This window comes from Rosa rugosa, chromosome 6 (genome assembly GCF_958449725.1).
Source record: "Rosa rugosa chromosome 6, drRosRugo1.1, whole genome shotgun sequence".
Lineage (NCBI taxonomy): Eukaryota > Viridiplantae > Streptophyta > Magnoliopsida > Rosales > Rosaceae > Rosa > Rosa rugosa.
In genome coordinates this window covers 38,337,408-38,361,235 of record NC_084825.1, presented here as the reverse complement: position 1 = coordinate 38,361,235, position 23,828 = coordinate 38,337,408, and the positions used below count along the sequence as shown (strand labels likewise).

Below are 23,828 nucleotides of genomic sequence, written 5' to 3'. Positions count from 1 at the left end.
AACCCAAAGTTGTCGTAAAAAGTCAAAATTTCTCGTTGAATTGAAAATGCGACGACTTTGGGTTGTCGCAACCAGTTGTCGCCTTATGTGTTTTACTGATTGTCAAAAGCGACGAAATTACACGGTTGTCGCTTTTCCAATATGCGACGCAATTGATTCCTCGCATATCACAAATTGTGACACTCACAAATGTGTTACAAAAAACTATATGCGAGACTTTATATTTGTTACTATTTTAAATATATGATGCTTCGTTTATGTCACATATTCCATATGTAGGGCTTGGATGTTTGTTGCATTTTCAATAAGCGACGCAATTCGTTCCTCGCATATGACATCTTGTGAGGGAAGTGAGTGCGTTACAGAATGCTATAAGCGAGACTTTATGTTTGTTACAATTTATAATATACGAGACCTCGTCTACATTGCATATTCCGTCTGCGAGGTTTATATGTTTGATCAAAAATTTATATGCGAGACTTTTTTTTGTTGCAAAACATAACTGCGAGGTTTATTTTTGTTGCATATATTAATATGTGACACATATGTATTTGTTGTAGAAAACTATATGCGAGGCTTCTTGTTTGTCTCCTATAATTGCGTCGCATACTGAAAAAACGACAACCATGTAACTTCGTTGCTTTTGACAATCAGTAAAACACATAAGGCGACAACTGGTTGCGACAATCCAAAGTCGTCGCATATTTAATTAAGCGAGAAATTTAACATTTTTAAGACAACTCTGAATTGTCGCCAATATCTTTATAAAGATATGTCAAATCAGCATAGTTGTCGAAAATACAAAATGCAAGACTAAATATTTGTTGAAAAAAATAATTAACTTACTGTTAATCCCTCTCTCAATGTCTTCTTAATATCTGTTGGAATCTTATTCCACCCACAGTAACATACCGGAGCTTGACTTCGAACCTGAATTCCTATAGAGGTAGTGAACTTACTATACATGTATTCAGTAATAGGGACCCAATGCATCCGGTCAAATATTATCTTCATCTTCTCGTTGCCATTCCTAGCAATCATTTGAATTATACATTTTCCAATAGTTTTTCCACGCTTTCTTTTCAATTCAGCAGGGGTAGAGGAAGCCTTGACTTGTAGAGCTTGAAATGTCATCTACATTACATAACAAGAAAGACATTAAAGGGGAAGAACACTCATAAAAATGAAAATGAAACTTGAAAAAGGGGATACTTACCCTGGTGGTACGCAACACTTTTCTAGTATGTTGATTGATGCAAGAATAAGATCAGAAAGCAAAAAAAAAAAAAAAAAAAAACGAACTTATTGAGTATGCTGATTGATGCAAGAATATGATCAGAAACAATGAGAACCACCAAAATTTGGAACTAAAAATTCATAACAGACCAAACCTTGAGCAATTGTATAATGGACTCATAATTAAACCTATTCGGTAACTCACCTGCATAAAATCAAGGCCTAAAGCATACCTTAATTTTGAAAGTTTTGCTTAGACGAGATCAGTGAGAACAGGAAAGAGAAATGAGATATTTTTTAATATTAGCAAAATAACATAACCATTGAATTGCACCAAGAAAACCTAGAAAGCATTAGAACTAAAACTAAAACTAAAACTGAGACTACAGTACAACAACAAGCAATAAAAAACATATTCTATTTAATGATCGAGAACTTGAGCTTTAGTATCATAAGTGAATTTCATAAAACAAAGAAAAGAAGATTTGCTTGTGATAATCCAGATCAGACAAACAAAAGGACATGCATGTGGGTGGAGATCGAGTGAGTCAAAATGGCACTAATTTTGAACAATAAGAGACTTGGGTAGATCCAAATAAGACAATAAGAGAAAATGTACCGTTTTGGTGGATGTGTTTGAAACACCTTCAATCTGCAGTTCCACAGAAAAGAAAGAATCAAAAATCAAAATCAAGAAACAAAAGAAATTCAAGATTACAGAAAGAGAAAGAGAAACATGTTACCAGCAACGTCAGTTAAGGAGAAAGAACTGAAAACAAAGAGAGAGAAAGTCAGAAACAATACAAACCAAAACCCAGAAAGAAAGAAAAAAACTTGATAGTTTGCAACATACCCTTCGAGATGAAGATTGAACAGAGAAGTTGATGTTCTGATGAGTTTATATTGTTGTCCATCTCTTTTGGGTTGAGAAGAATCCTAAATAGGACTCCTCTCTTTTCTCTCAAAATCCCGCCTAATTTTTCCGCTTGTTTGAGAGAGAAGAACAGGAAGGATAGCGTGATGAAGATTTCTGTGAGCGGACGGCGACTGTTGTATGAGAGAAGAACGGGAAGAAATTCAACTCTAGAATGTATGTTATCAAGTTCTTTTGAAGGATAAGAATGATTTGACAAAAAAGTAAATACATATAACCAAAACCGTAGTTATTGAAATCATAACAATAATTAGATTGATATCTTCATAATTATGGAATAACAAGTATAATTAATTTCTATATATATCTACGTAACAATATATAAAACTGGACACGATTTTATTTAAAGAAAAAAAACAGCAAGTTATTAAGAAAAATACTAAACAATATCTTTTTTCATCTTGTCTACTAATATGGAAAGCCACATTCTTTAAAAAAAAAAAATAATAATAATGGAAAGCCTCAAAAAAATTCAAATAACTCGGATCATAAATCTAGTCATTATTTGTGTCACTATGATCACCCAGTAATTCTTCTTCACCAAGAGCTCTAGTATGCTCCAACATAAGATCATCATCCGTAGAATCATCGTCAATAAAATCACCGTCATCTGCTGCATTCTTTTCTTTATTTGTGTTGTTGACGATAATAGTTTCAGGTTCCACATCATGTCTGCACAAAGATGTACTAGCTTCATAATCTTCCACATCATGTCACATAACATTAATCGACCACTGATAGAAGTCGTCGCCTAATTGGGTTTTAGCGATGAATTTCAAATTGTCACATAAACATTAAGCGACAACCCGTTGAGCTCGTCGCCTAATTGGCCTTTTGCGAGAAAATTAAAGTTGTCATATTAACATTAACCGACAACTCGTAGAAGTTGTCGCCTAATTGGTTTTCAATGAGGTAGTTCAGGTTGTCACATATTCATCAAGCGACAACCTGTAAAAGTCGTCGCTTAATTGGTCTTTTACAAGGAAATTGAAGTTGTCACATAAACATTAAACGACAACTAGTAGAAGTCGTCTTTTTCGTGAGGAAATTGAAATTGTCACATAAACATTAAACGACAACTCGATAAAGTTGTCGCCAAATTGATTTTCAGCGAGGAAATTCAAATTGTCACATAAACATTAAGCGACAACCCGATAAAGTTGTGGCCAAATTCATTTTCAGCGAGGAAGGTAAGGTTGTCACATAATTATTAACCGACAACTCACATAAGTGGTCACTAAATTAGTTTTCAGTGACAGAAATCTAGTTGTCACATAAACATTAAGCAACAACTCACAGAAGTCGTCGCCTAATTAATCTTTTGCGAGAAAGTTAAAGTTGTCACAGAAACATTAACCGACAATTGGTAGAAATTGTCGCCTAATTAATATTTTGCGAGGAATTGGGTGTCGCATAATGTCATATGGGCGACAACTGTCAATTTCTTGCAAATTTTCTACTTTATGCGACAAATTGGTTGTCACCGATAGGATCATGTGCGACAACTGAAATTTCCTCGTATTTGCCAAGCTTTTGCGACTAATTTTGGGTTGTCACAATGAAATTCCTCGCTTTTGCTACTTTCTCTTGTAGTGAGCAGGGGCCTCATCTAAAGAAAGATCCAGTACATGATCTGGACTAGCAAAGTGATCCAACCTATGCGCTACATTATTTGCTTCACGAAAAACATGTCGAATTGTAATCCAATCAAAGACTTGTAGGTAATCTTTACAATCATCCACAATTCGACTAACCTCAGAGTTATCTTCTATCTGTTGAGTCAGGGCTGTCACTAAAATCGAGTAGTGAATGAATATTTGTTAAAGAAAGGGTTTTCATCATCAAGCTCTTTGGTTAGACATTCCAACCACCGACAATACACTACAACAGAAAAGCTAATTTGCGAGGAACAATTTCCTCGCTGAAGATTGAAATTTCCTCGCCATAGTGTTTTGGGTTGGAAAATATTTTGGTTGTCAGTTCCTCGTAGTAGGCTCATCAAGAAAAGTTTCTACGAGGAAAATACTATTTCCTCGCCAAACTCTTTTCTCAATGAAAATACTTTTTTCTCGCCATTATTCTTTAGCTAGAACTTTTTTTCTCGCCAAAACTCATACTTTTTCCTAACTGAAAAATTTTGAGGGCCAAATAGTAGTCGTTAAATATATTCCCCGATGAAATAGATTGCATCGCTAAACTGTTATTTCCTCGCTAATGATAAGTAATAGTTTAGAAATTATAAATAATAAAAAATTTAAATACACTTTTTGGGACGAAAATATTTTCGTCGTTATAGATAGATAGCTTTGGGTGAGGAAGTTTTTCCTCGCTATAAGCTATCTTCAACGAGGAAATTTTATTTCCCTCATACTGTGTATGCTTATAACGAGGAAACCATTCCTCCCTAATTGTACTCAATGACGAGGAACTTTACTTTTGTCATTGTAGGTTCTCTTGTCCATAATGAGAAAATTCATTTTTATTGCAATTGTTTGGTTATGGCGAGGAATAATAATGTAGATAATAAAGATGAGTAGGCAAAAGAAATATATATTAAAAATAAAAGTAATAACTCAAAGTATTCCCTTACAATAAGTACTAATTCAAAGTAGTTATATCAATACTATATACTAATTCAAAAGAGTTTAGGGATCCTCCTCAATTTTGTTTTTGGCAACCTCCTAATCACTTCCCTAAATCTTGGAATCTCTTCTTCCCTTGCACTTGGAACTCGTCACTAGAGATGAAAGTTCTCTTGTAGAGATTTTGTAGAGAGCTTTAGCACCTGCAGAGCATGGTAACAAGAGACCACTTACGGATCAGAGCCTGCATTTAAGATGTGAAGATGAATTAAATTTTAGCCACACATACTACTCCATATGAACTATACATATGACCCAAATGCTTGACAAAAACATCTCACTCTAAAGTGCTTATAGCAGATTGGAGAAATTTTCCTCATTGAAACAAATACAGCTATGAAAGAGACTAAATTGTACAAAAGACAAGAAAGCTGCAGAGATTAAAGAAGAAGCAATAAAAAATAAAGACAACCCTAAATAAGTTTAGCAATAGCAAAAGCATACTTCACCACATCAGGCACAAGTGAGAAATATTGTGAACCCCCACAAGCACAGAAGGTTGTTTCAGTAGATAAAGAAAATGCCACTGTCATGTAATGCCTCATCTACCAGTATGCCACCATAAAACACTAAAACCGTACAAGTGATTTGGTATTGAAACAAGGGATCGTCTACGGTACATTAATGTATCGATACATCAAGTAGATTATGTTCAATACAGATGTAGACTAGCTCAGTACATGGGTAGACATGCATGGAGTTAGTCTACCCTTATACTGAGCTAGTCTACATCTGTATTGAACTTAGTCTACTTGATGTATCGGTACATTAATGTACTGAAGTATTTTCCTTGAAACAAACAGTATAGTACTGGAGAGCTTGCATGGAACATTGTTCATACAAGTACCATGGGAATCATATTAATTAAACATAACAATCCAGAGCAATTCCAATCTATAATTTTGATGTCACCAAGGAAATTGGTATAGACTACTTTGTATCATATACAAATCAAATTAGACTAATCTGTAACACTAACCTTTTGATCCAAGTTTCTCGCCTTATTTGCATATGCACGAGACTTTGATGTTAAACGATTAGACATTTGGCTGACCTCTACAAAATTCAAATTTGGGAGCTATTTTATCACTTACACAGAAGCCAAAACCTTCCCTTTAGAAGCAAACAGAAAACTTACGGTCCAACTTTTCACCGACGCCAAGAACTTATGATGAAAATCATAAAGAGAATACCTTATGATGAAAATCAGCTAATGGGTTGAAAAATGTTGATTTTGGTGAATTTGGAAATGGGCGAGTCAATCTGATTTAACTGAGATCCACACCTCCGTCAAAATTACATTAGGATTCTGGGTACGTGTGTTTGGTGTGGTGGTAAGACAATGACTTTTTATTTGGGAGGTCATGAGTTCCAGCCCCATCAAGAATGGGAAGAGGTGGGGTTTAAAAAAAAATTGCATTAGGATCTCAGCTACTCACCGAAAGAGCCTGGTTTGCCGCTGCAACTAGCAAATCTGTATTTTAGCATGAGTATCACATGTTCTATATATATATTGGCCAGCCATGTTTTGAAATGACGATTCCAAATGATAATGTGTCATCGGCTGCACTGAATTAAATTTGTATTGGGAGAGGTTACAGAGCACTGACGTACATTTGCACTAATATGAATAGACGGTTGGATTATATTAAACACATTTTTTGTTTATTAAGGTTGATTATAAATATCAAGAGTTAAGATAATTTTATAAGTGTAGAGTCACTCGCACCGTCGGTACATAAAATAATTTCCAAGATAATTTTTGTTGTTCAATTTAATCCCGCAAGCAATGGCGATCTCCAAAATAGTGATGGCAACATTTTTGTGCACCACTGCACTGTCCTAGCTTACCTCTTTATTCATAGTCGGTAAGGAGTCGCATTCATGGCCCTGCATGCGAATGACTCCTCCTTCAACATGACGCTTCATGCTTGGTTGGAACTACCCATGGTATGGCTCATCAATATTCATGGAGATGAAATCCATAATCGTATGGACCAGCGAGGTATTACTTAAAAATGACATTTAAAGTTGGATGATGCCCGAATCAATAACCAACCTACTAGTACGATTTTAGGTAGATGTGAAACGTCAAGTGTCAGGCAAGTTTTCCTTAAATGTTACCGAGATAACTCGCTTTCTTAAATACACGTATGTACCTTAGATGAGTGACTTAATTTTCTCGAATTAATCACTAAATCAAATTAGATATGTGTGGTTGTAGCTCTAGTCACTATTAGAAATCAGGCCTATGGCCACAACCACGTTTTTTGTGTCTATTGGGTCTATTAAAGACATATATAGATGTAGCTATTGGCCTAAAGGCACAAAAAACATATTACGCTAGATTTACATGAAATTATAGAATCGGTACTAATTAGCCGCCACAAAATCTGTCGGTGCGGGTACATTACTAAAACTAAATTCACGCGCTATGACTTCTGCACTCTGACAAATGAATGGTAACTTATGTTTTAATTGTAGAGATATTTGGCAACAAACCCTTACTTGATTGATTGATTAATAGCAAGTAGAAAACTGAAACAAGACATGATTCACATGAACACAAAAGGATAAAGCTAGACAATTAACCAGGAAATGACTCAGACAACAGTGTCCAAGTTGCAAACAGAAGAGCAACTACCTAACTCAATGGCGATCCATGCCATGATTCTGGGATGATCGATAGATCACCTCTTAATTTGCAACATTATTTTTAAGATAATCAACAAATGCACCGATGTAGTGGTCTTGGTGCAGCTTATGATCTCCAAAAACTGCAGCAGCTTTCCTCGCATTGCTTCTCAAGTGCTCTCCTTCCCCTTCCACCATCGCTAGCCTCAACGTTTTTGCTATTTCTTGTCTACTAAGCGACCCGTCTTCGTTGCACTTCACTTCAGCAGCCAGACCCTTCTCTACTAAAAGCCTTGCATTCAAAGGCTGATCATAAATGAGGGGTAATACAACAAGGCAATGCCCAAATTGCAGAGTCTCAATCACATAACCCCATCCAGAATGAAACAAAGAGCCCCCAATTGATGGGTGCCCCAAAATTTCCATTTGGGGTACCCATCCAAAGCAAACAAGCCCTTTCTCTGATGTTCTGTCAGCAAAACCTAAAGGCAGAAAATCATCTACATCACTGTTAGCTGAAATGGGTTTTCTGAGTCCCCAAATAAATGGCAATTCTGAAAGCTCCAGCCCATGAGCTATCTCATGAACTTGTTCTTTGCTCAGCTTACACTCACTCCCAAACCCCACAAACACAATTGACCTGGGTTTTTGCTTATCAAGCCAATCAAACATAGCCCCATCGGAGTTTATTTCCACCTTGTCCCTTTTCCTAGGTTGATCTGGAGCAAGTACACCAATGGGAATCACTGGCTTTCCAGTAATTTTCTTGTACACTTCCAAGTAGTCTCCTTCAATCTCACTGCAAGTACGAATCGCCAAAACTTGACTTGCTGATATGATCTTGGCAAACCTTGACGTATAGCTTATCCCTGTACTATTTGCTGCGAAAGACCCTTGAGGTACATAAATGGCTTCATGCTCCTTCAATGCCACCAAAGAAGGAAAAGTGACCCATTCTCGTGGAGATGTCAAGCTTTGTGGTGATGGGAGAGCATAGTTTCTGTTTGCACCAGTGAGATATTCAGGTGGGCCAAAGAAAACACTGGTTGCAGCACTGAAAACTGAGAAGTACGCAAGTGGAACACCATACTCTTTGGCAATTTCGACCACCCAATGAGCAGCGAAATCGGCAATTATCCAATCCGGCATTTGATCTGCAATGAAATGCTTGATGGGTGTTTGAAGAAGATCGTATGCGATCTGTAAGTTTTCGGTTTTTTCAAAGGGCACGTCGATACTGGCCTCGGCTCCTTCCGGCAAGAAGACAGGATCCAAATAAGGAAATGGAATGGGGACCAGGTGTATGAAAGGTTGTAAATCAAGTGAGATTTTGGGGAGCCTGTGAATGTTTCTTGGGGTTGATATGAAGGAGACATGAACTTTAGCTTTGGCCAAGGCTATGGAGAGTTGAAAGAAGGGCATCAAATGGCCAAAGGCAGACCATGGAAGCATCACAACTCGAAGCTTGTTTCCCATTTTTGATATGTCTGGATGGAATTAGTTTTCTCATGCAATAAGATAATGTGTATAGGATGGAAGGTAATTGTTTTTGCTGTGCGTTATTGCATTATTTATCGAATCTGTTCTTCAAGGTAAGATGTGATGGATTGAATATCAAAGGCTACAAAGAATGTTGCATGTCCCTACAACTTATATGCAGGCGAGATTATTTGTGAGAATGACATTTGATTTTGGTTAAATTTACGTATGAGAACAACGAATCAAACTCTACCAAGAAGAATTAACTCTACCAAAATTCCATTAAGGAAAATGATTTGTGGCCTCAATGAGGCCTAAGATTTGTGGTCTCAATCTTATGTGTCATGCCATGTCACATACACACATCACCTATTTGTCAAATCATGCCATGTAATTCTTGAGAAAAAGACCATCTTATCCTTACAAAATCTAATGACTCTAAATAATTTTGGTTTTCTACCTCAAAAATTATTTTGGCTTTCTTCTACAATATATATATATATATATATATATATATATATATATATATATATATTTATGTAGTTATATGTAATTGAAATAAATTGATTCTTTCAAAAACGATATATTTTCTCCGATATTTCCGATATCTCCTTTTTTTTTTTAATTCCGATAGATATACAGATACATATATTTTAATCCTTGTGCCGAACACACACAAGGTTCGGAGAAATTTTTCTATCCTATGGTAGTTCCATGTAGGACTGCCACATGGTATGCCTCTCCAATTAAAACTCCCCACGTGGATTTTTTTTTTCCAAACTCATATCAGGCTAAATTATCCCTGCATTTAACCAACAGTAAACCAAACCAACGTGAAAAAAAAAAAAAAAAAAAAAAAAACTCTTCAACCCCCCGTTAACTGAACGAGAAATTCATCCTCTCGTCATCTTCATCTTCATCTTCATCCCCAATTGCAAAACCTACTCCCGCAGAGCTGAGAATCTTGCAGAGACCCCGTCGACGCTGGGAGGGCCTATGGGCGCCATCGTCCTCGATCTTCGTCCCGATTTCGGAATCGGCCTGCCTCGATCTTCGCCTACATAATTTCTCTACTTCACTATCACTTGCAATTACTTACTTCTTTCCGATTTGCGTTTTCAGTCATATCAATTTTGCAAGCTACATGTTTTATTTGTGATTCAATTGTATGTGCTAGTGTCATTGTCCAATGCTGTTATGTTTAAGAAATTGATATTGCTACTGGCTAAGATCTAGATAGCAGAATCAACATTATTGTCCACTTTTATGTATGAGAAGTTGATGCTAAGCTAGACTTGTTCACTGTCATATAACCTATTGTTGGACAAACTTTGGTGTGAATGCTTAATATGTTACAGATGGGGCACTGTCTTCTTTTGTTATCGCCAATACCTTGTTAGACAACCGTAATACAGGAAAGTTAAGCTGTTAGGGAGTGGATGACATTATATATCAAGCTAACACCGTAGTTTTGGTGATATCACATTCTAAACGATTCTAAGTGCATGTTTCACTGTTTTGAATGCTAAAAGATTGATGGTATAAGTAGAATTATGGAAGTTGTGATCCTTGTAAGGAATAACTGCTATGGCTCCTTATGAACCACAATCATCTCTCTGAATCTGTTCATGTTGTATTGTGTGCAGGTTTATGAAGCTGAGATTGGACTGAGTGTTGTCAGAAAATTTTGAAGCTGAGAGTCTAGAAGAAGCATTAGCCTGCAGTCCAACAAACATTGAGTTCAAGAAGCCAGATAAATGGCTAGCACCATACCCCAAGTATGCTGTGGTTATGTTATTTCGCTGTCAACATATATAGTGTAAAGACTGAAGATGAATGTGTACTTCATTTTTGAATTGAGTTATTGGTGTTACAGGTGCAGCTAGTTTGAATTGAGTTATTGGTGTTAGAGTTATTGTTGGAACATTCAACCTTTGCTAGCTATCTTCAGATTAAGAAGGGTTCCAGATCTACAACCATATATTCAATACCATCTGGTTTTATTATATTAAGAAGGGTTCATCGTCATCAAGTAGACTCAAATTCATCTTCTGTCACACGTCCAAAAAGAAACTTCTTGAAAAGCTCACTGAAATCAGGATTTCTATAAAGCCAATTCAAGTTTTGTACCGCATTCTTTGATATGTGCCACAAACATAACCGATGGCGTGTCTCAGGAAAAACCTTCTCAATAGCATTTGCCATTGCCTGACATCGATCAGTAAAGATAATCTTTGGTTTTTTACCTTCCATCGCTTCTAAGAATGTCTCAAATAACCAAACAAATGAAGCAGTCGTCTCATCTAGCAAAAATGCACAACCAAACAACACATTTTTACAATGCTGGTTAACCCCAACGAAAGGAGCACAAATCATGTTATATTTATTGGTCCGGTAAGTAGTATCAAATACTATAACGTCCCCAAAGCATTCAAAGTCGGTTTTTGACTTTCCATCTCTCCAGAAAAAATTTGTCATTCAATTTTCTTGATCCACTTGCACGGTGTAGAAAAACATAGGATCTTCAATTTGCTTTTTCTTAAATAAATTGATCAAGCTTTGAGCATCCCCTGCTTCTAGCATAATCATTCTCTCTCTGCTTACAAAATTGTAACAATTAGTCTTTGTAAATCCAACATTTTGAGATCCCCCAACTTCTTCTGCTAAATATGAATATGTATTTATGGTACTCATACCTGCGTTTTTCATTGATCTAATCACCCCCTTATGAGCTTCTAACACTTTTTGATTGGAGCGCAAAAATGGTCTTTCTTCTGGCTCTGCAAGCTTGTGGTTGTGTTCAGGAACAAAGAGAGTTGCTTTCCATACATTATTATCTTGCAATCCAAATCGAATTTTTGCTGTGCAGCCAGATCTAGTGTCCAACCTATCAGCCTTTTTCACTTCTGAAGGATCACTATCTAGTTTAAAACCTTCTTTTGAACAGGCATAATTAACTTGTCTCACAACGTTGTTGCTTTTCCTCCTCTGCATTATCCGAACACTAAACCCCATTCTAGCACCATACTCACAGTAGAGGTTGTATGCTTCTTCCTCACTATTCACAATTACTCCATACAAGTCGTCATTATTACTAGCTTGACGATTCACAGTCATTGAATCTTTTCCCAAATCAATTGTCTTGCTGTGTTCTTGATCATCTTGTACGTCAATTATTGTTGGCATGTTAGCGAATAAATTAACTGTAATAGGTAGTTGTAGTAATAGAACCAAAAAATTGTATAAAAGAATACTGTAAATATAACAAGCCAGTTCACGAAATATTAAACTTGCATGACTATGTATGATTATGTATGAGTACTTAGGTACATGCATGATGTGTATGATTACATATAAGAACTAAGTACATGCATGATATGTATGATTACGTATAAGAAGCCAATAAATATATGAATCGGTAAATTTCCTAGCATTCATAGCAGCCTTTTGACCTTTTGAATCCCATCAATAACCTACACCCACTAAACCTCTCGTGACCCACCACCACTATGACGCTACAATCCAATTGCTTCCCCCGTTTCACAACCTTGGTCACTCTCCTCACCCCAGCACTCTCTTCAAACCCACCCTTAATCTTCTCGTTCTTCAATTTCCCAGAAGCACTTAGCTTTCTCAACTTATAAAATACTGAAACGAGGCTATTCTAGAATTCTAATTAATCTAAGTACACACATGATCGATCAACTCATATCAGACTTAAAATTACTTAACTGAAGACTTTGTTTACCTTGATTATGATCTTTGGCTCCATCTCCATTCATTGTTGGACAAATAAGCAGTGAATACTTTGGGTGATGAGAAAAACAAATAAACGATAGTATTAGAATTTTATTCCTTAGGGTTTCTTTAACGGCAATAGCTAACGGAAGGCATAACTTTTTTTTTTCACGTTGGTTTGGTTTACTATTGGTTAAATGCAGGGATAATTTAGCCTGATATGAGTTTGGAAAAAAAAAATCCACGTGGGGAGTTTTAATTGGAGAGGCATACCATATGGCAGTCCTACATGGAACTACCGTAGGATAGAAAAATTTCTCCTTCGTCAATTGAGTAAACAGAGAAGATCACATTAACTTCTCTGACTCATGCCGGACACATCTAATTAACTTCTCTGATCCATGCCAGACACATCCAATTAACTTCTCTGATCCATGCCAGACACATCCAATTAACTTCTCGGGAGTCAAGTCGTCCTCGTCATTTGCCAAAAAAAAAAAGTCGTCCTCGTCAAGTCCTAATTAGTTAGTATATTGTTTACTTACCAAAAGACGGTCTATAAAATTGAACAAAGATAGCATTGCATAGTTTCTTATTCAGTTTTGGTTTTAGAGGTTGCTTAATTAGCTACTTAAGTTGGGTCAGCTGCGCCGCCATTCTTTTCTGTAACCATAGGACTAGGTATGGTGAAGAATGATGTTCAGCTAAGGTTAATTAGTTACTTTTCATCTATGATCGTTTCTATTATCTCATCTATTGAAAAGTCTCAATTTCATTGTTCTAAAAGGGAATAATTCTATATACATACGATGTATATATACATACATATATATATTGACAAGCTTTCCACTTAAGCGTCGTTTGATTCACAGAATTTAAGATTTGAAAAATGAAATTTATTCCTTTCCTATGTCTGGTGTGCACAAGGAAATGAATAACTTTTCCATTTTTGTACGAACAAAGTCAAATGAGCAAAAACAAACCGAACTAGAACTGTATCCAGGATCGATATGTGTTTCCATAGTTGATAATCTCTTAATATGCGACTGATTAATTTAGAAAAATGATATTCTGACCACCAAAAAAAAAAAACTGATCAATTTAGAAAAGAGAGTTTCTATTGGGACCTCCAAATCTGCTCACTTGACCTCACTCTATTATGAATTATTAAATTACATATATAACCTACTATAAAATGACTATTAAGGACAATAATTATACCAAAAAAATATTACATTTATTTTATGTAGACTTTCCAATTCAATAATATTAGATTGTATTCCTTATTATTTTCCTTATCTATTTTCATTTTCCAATTTCACTACAAACTCATTAAAGCATTCATATATATTTAATAAGAATTAAATATATAAAAATGTATTAAGATTATGTGACATAAAAATGTATGATATATATGTTGAACTCATATTGGTGAGGGAAAACAAAATAATTCCTCTTATGATTTATGACCTAAATCTAAGTCAATTCATTATATTTGAAAAAAATATATTTAAATAATCAATCATGTGGTACAAAAAATATAGAAAAAAAAAGGGACAATGATAAAAGAGGTCATTTTCAAGTGCTTTATGATAATCTAGACACCACAAATGTCTCCATGATAATTAAGGTCACTTATTAACAACCTACCACTAGAGTTAAACTTAATTACAACAACTGCCACTGCCGGCTCTCCCTCCCTCCCTTCCGTTATAACCAGATTCATTCCTTTACCAAAATTTCAGTCAGTCTCCCCCCCCCCCCCCCCAAAACCCTTACCATCTCAACCTCCTCGACTTTTCCGAGTCGCTGCCCTTCGCCATCGATCTCTCCTTCGAGCGGATCCTCGACTCCGACGCCGATCAGATCAAGCTCATCAATCGCGCCCTGCAGTTGGGATCGCTGCTCCTCGAGGCCGGTAAAAGCTTGGCGAGACGACTAGCCTCCAAGCACAACTCCATCGCCTGGGCTCTCCTTCTCGACCTCACCATCAAGGTAAGTCCAAGTTTTATTGTTGGAGCAAAAATTAAACTGTAATTGTGGCCGGAAACTGGTTTGATCGTGTTAATTAGTGTTTGTACATTCGGACGAACAGTTCGATTCTTTCGTTTTGAATTTGTACTTTGCCGTAAGAATTAGTTTTTACCGTTTTGAAAGGATGAAGTTGCGTTTTGCTTTTTGTTTACTTCGGTGTTGGTTTGTTAGGGTTCTTTTGCATTTCAGTTGCGAATGCTCAAATTGATTTTCAGTCTGTGAATTTCTTATCACTAATTTACGTCTTAATGGAAATGATCATATGGATACTTGGATAGTTTCGAGGTTCCGTTAATTTTTTATTCATTACGGTGATTATAAGAATCTTTAGCATCATTTGTGCATGTGGAATGATTAGATAGGATCTGTGCATTATCTGAATAATGTGTGAGATGCAGGCCTTTTCCATGTTCGATACACAAAGCATATGCTATCCTGCAACTACTTGTTCAATGTATAATAAATGTGCCATAGGTCTTCTTGCTATGCAAATATTGACTTGACAACAGTTGTCTTTTAAGTTAACAATGGAGTAGTTTCCACAATGATTCACGGACAAGGAAAGCTCTCCAGTAAGTGTTAATTTGGACAAGAAGTTTTTAGAACTTCATACTCTATAATATTTTTGTGCATGTGAAATCTGTGGTGAACATTTTTTGTTTACATTTGGTCTTGGAGTTTCCTCCTTTCACCTGTATTTACAGATTGTTTTTCAATTTTGGAGGTGCAATGCATTATTCCTCATTTGTGTAGTAATGATACTCTCATTTTAATTTTACCTTTAATTTTCTATATCTGATTTAATTTTGATCATGGTTATTTTAGGTCTCTTAAGCTTGATGTAGTAATTTCAGGCCCGACGTCAATTGGATACAAAATTCCATTTACAGTTATTCAAATGCTCATTATGATTTTCTATATTGCTGTAACATGTATACATAATTTCATTTACATTTATGCAACTGTTGTAAATAGTTTTTTTTTTGGTTGGAGCTGCATATTCTAACAAAGAAGTTGAACTGTGATTTCGAGATGATAGTATCTATGTGATCTATAGTTGTATGATTTCTGGCGTAGCATTGAGATAGAGTTTGCACTTGATTGCTATTTTAAATGTAGTGTCTCAAACTTCCGTGTAAAATTTATTGAATTAAGAGCTTAAGTTGGGGGTACCATGATGCTTAATCAAAGTGAATTGATAGTGAGAATCAGGTATTAGAGGACAAATGGTAACTCTATTAGTAAAATACTACCATATGTAAGCTGATATCACATTGTAGTTGTATTTCCTATTTAATATACTGCTCCGTATGCTAAGCTCATAATATTTTTAAGTTGTGTAATGAGATATATAGCTATATACATGTATTGTATTGATAATTTTCAAGTTGACTTTATACTTTGAGATATGTATTGTATTCACTGAGGATAAAACTAATAAGTTATGCATTGTTTTTCTAGGCATGAACTTCTTTTTGAAGACTTATGAGAAGGATTAGAAGAAGAGATGGCTAGGGATCCCACTGTATGTGTAATGGGTGAAGATTTGGGTCACTGTCCATGTAGCTGTCCAAGTCACTGTACATGTAGCTGGCCAAGTGAAGTAGCTGGCCAAGTACTGTACATGTACCTGGCCAAGTGAAGTCGCACATGTCATATAGTTTTTGGAGAGTTTCTTCAGTAAATGTTATATAGTTTTTGGATTGCTTTACTATATATAATTTTCTTTGCAATGATCTTTTGAAAGAAATTTATGTGCTTAGGTACCTTCTAAAGTTACTGGTCACTGAATATCTGTGTAACTGTCCATGTAGCTGTCTAAGTCACTATACATGTAGCTGGCCAAGTAACTGTACATGTACCTGGCCAAGTGAAGTCGCACATGTTATATAGTTTTTGGAGAGCTTCTTCAGTAAATGTTATATAGTTTTTAGATTGCTTTACTATATATAATTTTCTTTGCAATGATCTTTTGAAAGAAATTTATGTGCTTAGGTACCTTCTAAAGTTACTGGCCAAGTTACAGAGGAACTGAATGTCACTGAATCTCTGTGTAACTGTCCATGTAGCTGTCCAAGTCACTATACATGTAGCTGGCCAAGTAACTGTACATGTAACTGGCCAAGTGAAGTCGCACATGTTATATAGTTAACCTCAAATTACTGGTCATGTCACAGTCATGATCATGTCACTGATCATGTAACTGTCAAAGTCACTATCAATCATATGTCATTTGCTAAGTCACTGGTTAAGTCATATTGCATGTCACGATGTCATTGTTATACACGTCATTGACCAAGTCACTGGCCAGTGAAGTCATTGGCCAGACCAAGTCCCTAGTTAATGAGGTCACTAGCCAAGTCATTGTTAATCTCAAGTCACTAGCTTTGTCATTGGCCAAGTTACTGACTATGTCACAGTCATGAACATGTCACTGACCATGTCACAATTAATTCCTGGCAAAGTCATTGTTAACCTCAAGTCACTGTCAATCACTGGCAAAGTAACTGACCAAATTACTGGCCATGTCACAGTTATGAACATGTTACTGTCAATCCATGGCCAAGTTCTTACTTAATGAGATCACTGACCAAGTCACTGTTGACCTCAAGTCACTGGCTAAGTTATTGGTCATGTCACAGTCATGAACATGTCACTGTCAATCTCTAGCCAAGTCACCGGCAAAGTCACTAGCTATGTCATTGGCCATGTCATAGTCATAAATATGTCACTGACTAAGTTATTGATCATGTTAACAGTGACCTAGCCAGTGACTTGACATTTTTTATACCGATTCTACCATTGAAACCAGTGACTTGGCCAATAACTTGAAGTTAATAGTGACCTGCCAGTGACTTTTATGGACTTGTGATCAACATTGGACATGGGATCAATAGAGTAAATTAAATAGCATGAAATATATAGAAGCATAGATTAATCAAACATGAATAAATCGTTCCTAGATCGACACACAGACTTGAGTGATGATAAATGAGATTTATGAAGAAATTCGAAGCTAGAAGAATAAAAAAAGGTGAAATTCTCAGTCTTACAAGAACCATGTAAAAAATGTTTCACAATGCTGATGGATAACAAAGGTAAATAAAAAGAGAGCCTAGTGAAGATGGGCCGGTTTTCGGCGTTGAAAAGCGTGGAGAGCTGGAGGAACTTCGCGGTGGAAGTGGGGGTGTACTACCAGCCTGAAACATGGAAGGTAGTGAGTTGATCCCAACGGCATTTGCACTAAGAGAGTTCCCTTGGGCACCAATAGAAATACATGACGATGCATCATCAATCAGAGACTTGACCTGTCAAATCAAACAGTGAATGACCATCAGCTAAAGCAAACTTGTATGATGACATGAATAAAAAACATTAATTAACTGTGAACATATTGGAGTATTATGAGGGTCCTGACTCTATAAGTAGCAGAGCTACATCTGTTATTGAACAAAGGGAATACAACAAAAGGCAGAAGGACTGCAAATGATATAAATATTGCACATATGCACCTAGGTCGGAGTAAACATCTTTTCATTCTCCAGCTTAGTCAGCCACAGCAGCAAAACTACGAAGAACCAAAAAGAGCTACAAAGCTGGAGTATAATGCCTTTCCTAAAACTATAGTGTATTATGATTATCAACTTTTAATTTTCCAAACCTTGATCAAGTACAAGGCTAGTGCGTACAATCTACATTTCTATCACAGAAATGTGGTAAAAGAGCCACATACCATAATTTGAAACAAACAATTATTTGCATGTGTGTGACGATCAATGAAACAAATTATATATGTAAACAAGAGGTTTCTATATAAGTTCAAAAGAATAATTGTATTGCATTTCTAGTGCAGTACAGCTCAAAGAAATCTCTAAGTCTGTCTGCATCCTTGCTTTTAAGGCTGGTAAATGTAATGGATATGAGACGTATGTTGTCAATTACTTAGGAAAACATGTCAACACCAACAGTTTCTTGAAAGACAATAATACAAAGTGAAAGAAGCAAAGTTGTTCAGTCATCAACACTTAACTGTATTATAGTCGGAGTCTACTCAAATATATTACAAGATGTTATAGAGGTTTTACCTTCTTGCTCACCTAGTCTGATATTGTTTAGAGAGCATTGCAATGATCTCATGTCTTTGTTGCAACATAATATTTAGCACTGAACCAATTTAAAGTTAGCAGAAAATAGGCTATCTAGTAATAGATGATCTTCTTGATTTTATACTATAAAACATAATGTTATATTCAGATAGGGTAGATAGTGCTATATATATATATATATATATATATATATATATATATATATATATAGACACAGACATACAACATTGCAGTACATAATGACCACATATGAAACACATGAGAACAATCATTTCATAGATATTTATTTTTTCTCAATTTACAAAGTTCAGATCCCCCAATAACTAGGTCCTGTATCTAGTATGCTAAATTACATCAACTGCATACCTGGCCACTATCCCACTGCAGCCAGTATCTATCTCTCTAAAGAGAGCAGAAGATAAAAATGTTGGTAGCTTGCATACTTCCTTTGTAACCGTCTTAAATTCTGCATAAGCAAAAAAAAGTAATATAAACCCCTTGCTAAAAACGAACTTATATTCCTTAATATCTGGAAAGTGCATTGGCAAAGAATAGAAAGAGAGGTTTTGTTTCTTTTATCTGCATAATAACAAATCAGATACACATCTTACCCTGCATTTGCAATCCATCCATATGACTGCTGAAAAGCTCATCAATTCTGGAAAGATATTGTTTCTTAAGTCCATTAGGTGGTGGACGACCATTTTGAAAGTAGAACTGCAAGCATACATACAACAATTTGAGAATCTATCAAAGGACCTTGACAACATAACATGACCTCATTTTTTAAGTTACACAAGTAAATCTCAGTTTTTGCAGAAGTATTGAGTTCAACCTGGAGAATGGCTTCTCTCACTGGTTCACTAACCAGTGAACTTAAGACCTGAGACCTGAGAAGGCCCTTAGGCTCATTTCACAACTAGGTTAACAAAAAATGGAAAACAAAGGATTACAATACCTATTGCATCTCTCCTCAAATTCAATTCTCCCTACTTTCTACATTCCATTATTGTTTTGATAGTATCTCAATCCCATTCTTTTCCAATGTTCAGTAGCAACTAAATCAACATAATCAAGGAACTATATCTATCGTCTAATTATATCAATCAAAAGAATAACAACAATTTCTATAAAGTACATCAATTGAAGAAAAGAAAAACTAACCTGTTTCATAATTCCTAAACTTCTATCAAATTCAACATCAAAATTAATCACAGATCAAAACCGTGGATAGATAAACCTATAATTTATACTTGAGAAATTCATGACAGTTCTAGATCGAAATCACGAGTTTGATAATTCTGGATCAAATCCAGAATTAATGAAAATAGCATAAACAGTCCTATAATCGTTTCATCCAAAGCTCAATTCCAAAATCAAAGCCGCTATGAACAATCGCCAAATTTCTAATCTGATAAGCCAAATCTCTACTCTGATACAGCGAATTACCTCTGAAACCCGAACCGCACTGCTTCCGGAACAGAAACTACGCCGTTTTGGAGCCTCGAAGTCTGCGACGTCGACGGCAAGGTTCTGAGGAGGACGTCGGAGAAGAACTTGGAGAGCGCGGCGGTGATCGGCAACTGTTCGATTTGAAGGGAGACTTGGAGGACGGGATCGTCGTAGAGAGACCAAGAGCAATCGGAAGCTGGCGTCGGAGAGAGAAACTTGGAGAGAGAATCTCCGATCAAATCGATCTGATCAAAAGAGAGAGAGAAAATTTGAGCTCTGAGATTTTGAATACACGGTTATAAACGTGTATTAGGTTCTAAGGGCAGAATGGGAATCAAAAAAATTAAAAACTGACCTTTTTTAACATTACCTCATTATTCATAAGGACTAAATTAATATTACTAACAATTTATAATGAATCTTTTTATCAAGTGGGAAACTAGGTGACCTTTTTATCATTTCACACTCTAATGTGACCTTTTCCATCATTTCCCTAAAAAAAAAAACATAAAAAAAACAAATGATTTTTTTTTTTTTTGCACAGCTAAAATAGAAAAAAAAAATTAAAAAAAAAACAACATAATAGTTCATGGCATTTTCTTATTGATTAGACATTAATTTTTGAAACTCAAGTTTGATTAAGAAATTTTAGTTAAGATTTATAGAGTGATTAAATCATTGAAATGAGTAAATTTTTTATTTTAAAGATAATAATATATGAGTGAGGTTATTTGAGGAAGTTTAGTGAGGTTTAGTGAGTAAATTTAGTATTTGAAAATTTGATAAGAGGTGTAAAAAGCATAGAGGTCAAGTGAGTAAATTTGGAGGTTTCAATAGAAAAATCCAGTCTTGCTGCCGATGGACGTCATGAAATGACTGCCCATAGACCTTGATTCCAACAATTGAAAACTCTCTTATGGGTTGGAGGTTATGTAATCTCCACATTCAAAAGACTAATCTCTACATTCAAAGCCGGTATCAATATCTCCACAATCATGCGATTATGTTTTTGATTTCAAATTGTGATTGTGATATAAATGGATCGCACAATCAGAGGTTGGTGGGTTGCCTTTGTTCAACTGCATATCCCTTTAATCTGATTGGCACGGTTGATGAGTATTATGTTTGCTACCTATTCAATAGCTGTGTGTCTTCTTGACGAAGAGGTATTTGTTTTGTGATTTTTCAGGGTTTATGCTATTAAATAGGTATAATAGACTCTACAAGTTCTTGATTGCATGTTTCTTTTTCCTCTTATTGTTTCTCAATAGATTCTACAAGTTCTTGATGGCTAAAGAATACTCCCACCTAGAGTTTATGTGCGACCTTCTCCACAATTATGCGATTATGTTTTTGATTTCAAATTGTGATTGTGATATAAATGGATTGCACAATCAGAGGTTGGTGGGTTGCCTTTGTTCAACTGCATATCCCTTTAATCCGATTGGCACGGTTGATGAGCATTGTGTTTGCTACCTATTCAATAGCTGTGCGTCTTCTAGACGAAGAGGTATTTGTTTTGTGATTTTTCAGGGTTTATGCTATTGAATAGGTATAATAGACTCTACAAGTTCTTGATTGCATGTTTCTTTTTCCTCTTATTGTTTCTCAATAGATTCTACAAGTTCTTGATGGCTAAAGAATACTCCCACCTAGAGTTTATGTGCTATCTAATAATAGGAATATCTCCACAAAAGGATGTTTAATCACGTTGAGAAATCTACGAAATCTAATAGGAATATCTACACAAACATATCTACTAAAAAATAGCAAATATATAGATCAAATCTGAAAGGAAGAGATATACAATAATTAAGGCAATTAATATTTTTAAATAAGGAATATCTACACAAACATATCTCCTAAAATATGGCATCAGTTATATACTATAATTAAGGCAATTAATCACGTTGAGATATCTAATAATAGAAATATCTACACAAACATATCTACTAAAAAATGGCAAATATATAGATCAAATCATAAAGGAAGAGATATACAATAATTAAGGCAATTAATCGTTTTTAAATAAGGGAAAATAAATTGATTGTATTAAATTCTAATTTGTGTTTATAACTGATGCCATATTTAAATTCAAAAAAAAAAAAACAGCTATATTTGAGGAATATTTTCCTTATTCAATCAGAAGGGTAAAATAGTCAAACTAAAAAAATGTGAAAAAACTTAATTATAGACTTAAAACCTATAAGAAAGGTTTAATTATGTTAATGAGTGTAGATTAAAAGAAAATATAGGAATAGATTTTTTTAATAGGAGCTTCATTTTTTAGGTTTTTTTCTAATTTTTTTTATGAGATTGTTCGTTTTTGTGCTTGAACAATATGCAGCTGTGTAGTATTTCAACTTATAAAAAAAAGTTGTTGCAGCCAAAAGCTTATTTTGTAGTAATACTTGATTACGGAGACTCCGAGAGCAAATATAATTGGCATATAATTTCATTATTTTGATGAAAGAGTTGGTCATGAAAATGTTCATCATTAGGTAATTAGAAAAGATTACCATTGACATTTACCCGAATGATTCAGAAGACGAATCAACATGGAAGATAAGTAATCTAGCAGAAACTAATGCAATATTCTCTTTTTCCTATAAAGAGAATACCTTATGATGAAAATCAGCTAATGGGTTGAAAAATGTTGATTTTGGTGAATTTGGAATGGGCGAGTCAATCTGATTTAACTGAGATCCACACCTCCGTCAAAATTACATTAGGATTCTCGGTGCGTGTGTTTAGTGTGGTGGTAAGACAATAACTTTTTATTTAGGAGGTCATGAGTTCCAGCCCCATTAAGAATGGGGAGAGGTGGGGTTTAAAAAAAAAAATTGCATTAGGATCTCAGCTACTCACCAAAAGAGCCTGGTTTGCCGCTGCGACGAGCTAATCTGTATTTTAGCACGAGTATCACATGGTCTATATATATATTGGCCAGCCATGTTTTGAAATGACGATTCCAAATGATAATGTGTCATCGGCTGCACTGAATTAAATTTGTATTGGGAGAGGTTATAGAGCACCGACGTACATTTGCACTAACATGAATAGACGGCTGGATTACATTAAACACATTTTTTGTTTATTAAGATTGATTATAAATATCAAGAGTGAAGATCATCTTATAAGTGTTGAGTCACTTCCACTGTCGGTGCATAGAATAATTTCCAAGATAATTTTTGTTGTTCAATTTGATCCCGCAGGCAACGGCGATCTCCAAAATAGTGATGGCAACATTTGTGTGCACCACTGCACGTACTGTCCTAGCTTACCTCTGTATTCATGGTTGGTAAGGAGTCGCATTCATGGCCCTGCATGCGAACGACTCCTCCTTCAACATGGCGATTCATGCTTGGTTGGAACTTGGAACTACCCATACTATGGCTCATCAATATTCATGGAGATGAGATCCATAATCGTATGGACCAACGAGGTATTACTTAAAAATGACATTCATCCCGAATCAATAACCTACCTACCAGTACGATATTAGGTAGATGTGAAACATCAGAGTGTCAGGCAAGTTTTCCTCAAATTTACTATTTGTGGGTTCAATGTTCA

General features: G+C 35.4%; 2 protein-coding genes and 2 long non-coding RNA genes across 4 annotated transcripts; all 4 read right to left on the bottom strand.

Annotated features, from left to right (window-relative positions):
• Window positions 1-659: 659 nt before the first annotated feature.
• LOC133718652 (uncharacterized) lies at window positions 660-2,339 on the bottom strand. The gene is made up of 4 exons (XR_009850453.1): window positions 2,090-2,339; window positions 1,980-2,005; window positions 1,856-1,888; window positions 660-1,134 (listed from the first exon to the last, which is right to left on the bottom strand). It is a non-coding gene; the product is annotated as an uncharacterized LOC133718652 (long non-coding RNA).
• Window positions 2,340-7,351: 5,012 nt separating this feature from the next.
• LOC133715924 (putative UDP-rhamnose:rhamnosyltransferase 1) lies at window positions 7,352-9,085 on the bottom strand. The gene has a single exon (XM_062142624.1). The coding sequence runs from the start codon at window positions 8,920-8,922 to the stop codon at window positions 7,510-7,512; it is 1,413 nt and encodes a 470-aa protein (XP_061998608.1). The 5' UTR covers window positions 8,923-9,085; the 3' UTR covers window positions 7,352-7,509.
• Window positions 9,086-11,403: 2,318 nt separating this feature from the next.
• Window positions 11,404-12,111, bottom strand: LOC133716738 (protein FAR1-RELATED SEQUENCE 5-like). Its single transcript, XM_062143407.1, has one exon. It carries the CDS (start codon window positions 12,109-12,111, stop codon window positions 11,404-11,406), a length of 708 nt encoding a protein of 235 aa, XP_061999391.1.
• Window positions 12,112-17,679: 5,568 nt separating this feature from the next.
• Window positions 17,680-20,505, bottom strand: LOC133718172 (uncharacterized). The gene is made up of 4 exons (XR_009850124.1): window positions 20,253-20,505; window positions 19,415-19,520; window positions 19,170-19,269; window positions 17,680-18,005 (listed from the first exon to the last, which is right to left on the bottom strand). It is a non-coding gene; the product is annotated as an uncharacterized LOC133718172 (long non-coding RNA).
• Window positions 20,506-23,828: the final 3,323 nt, after the last annotated feature.

What these genes read in the sequence shown, in the direction of transcription:
- LOC133715924 (XM_062142624.1), bottom strand. Translation starts at nt 8,922, where the DNA reads ATGGGAAACAAGCTTCGAGTTGTGATGCTTCCATGGTCTGCCTTTGGC.
- LOC133716738 (XM_062143407.1), bottom strand. Translation starts at nt 12,111, where the DNA reads ATGCCAACAATAATTGACGTACAAGATGATCAAGAACACAGCAAGACA.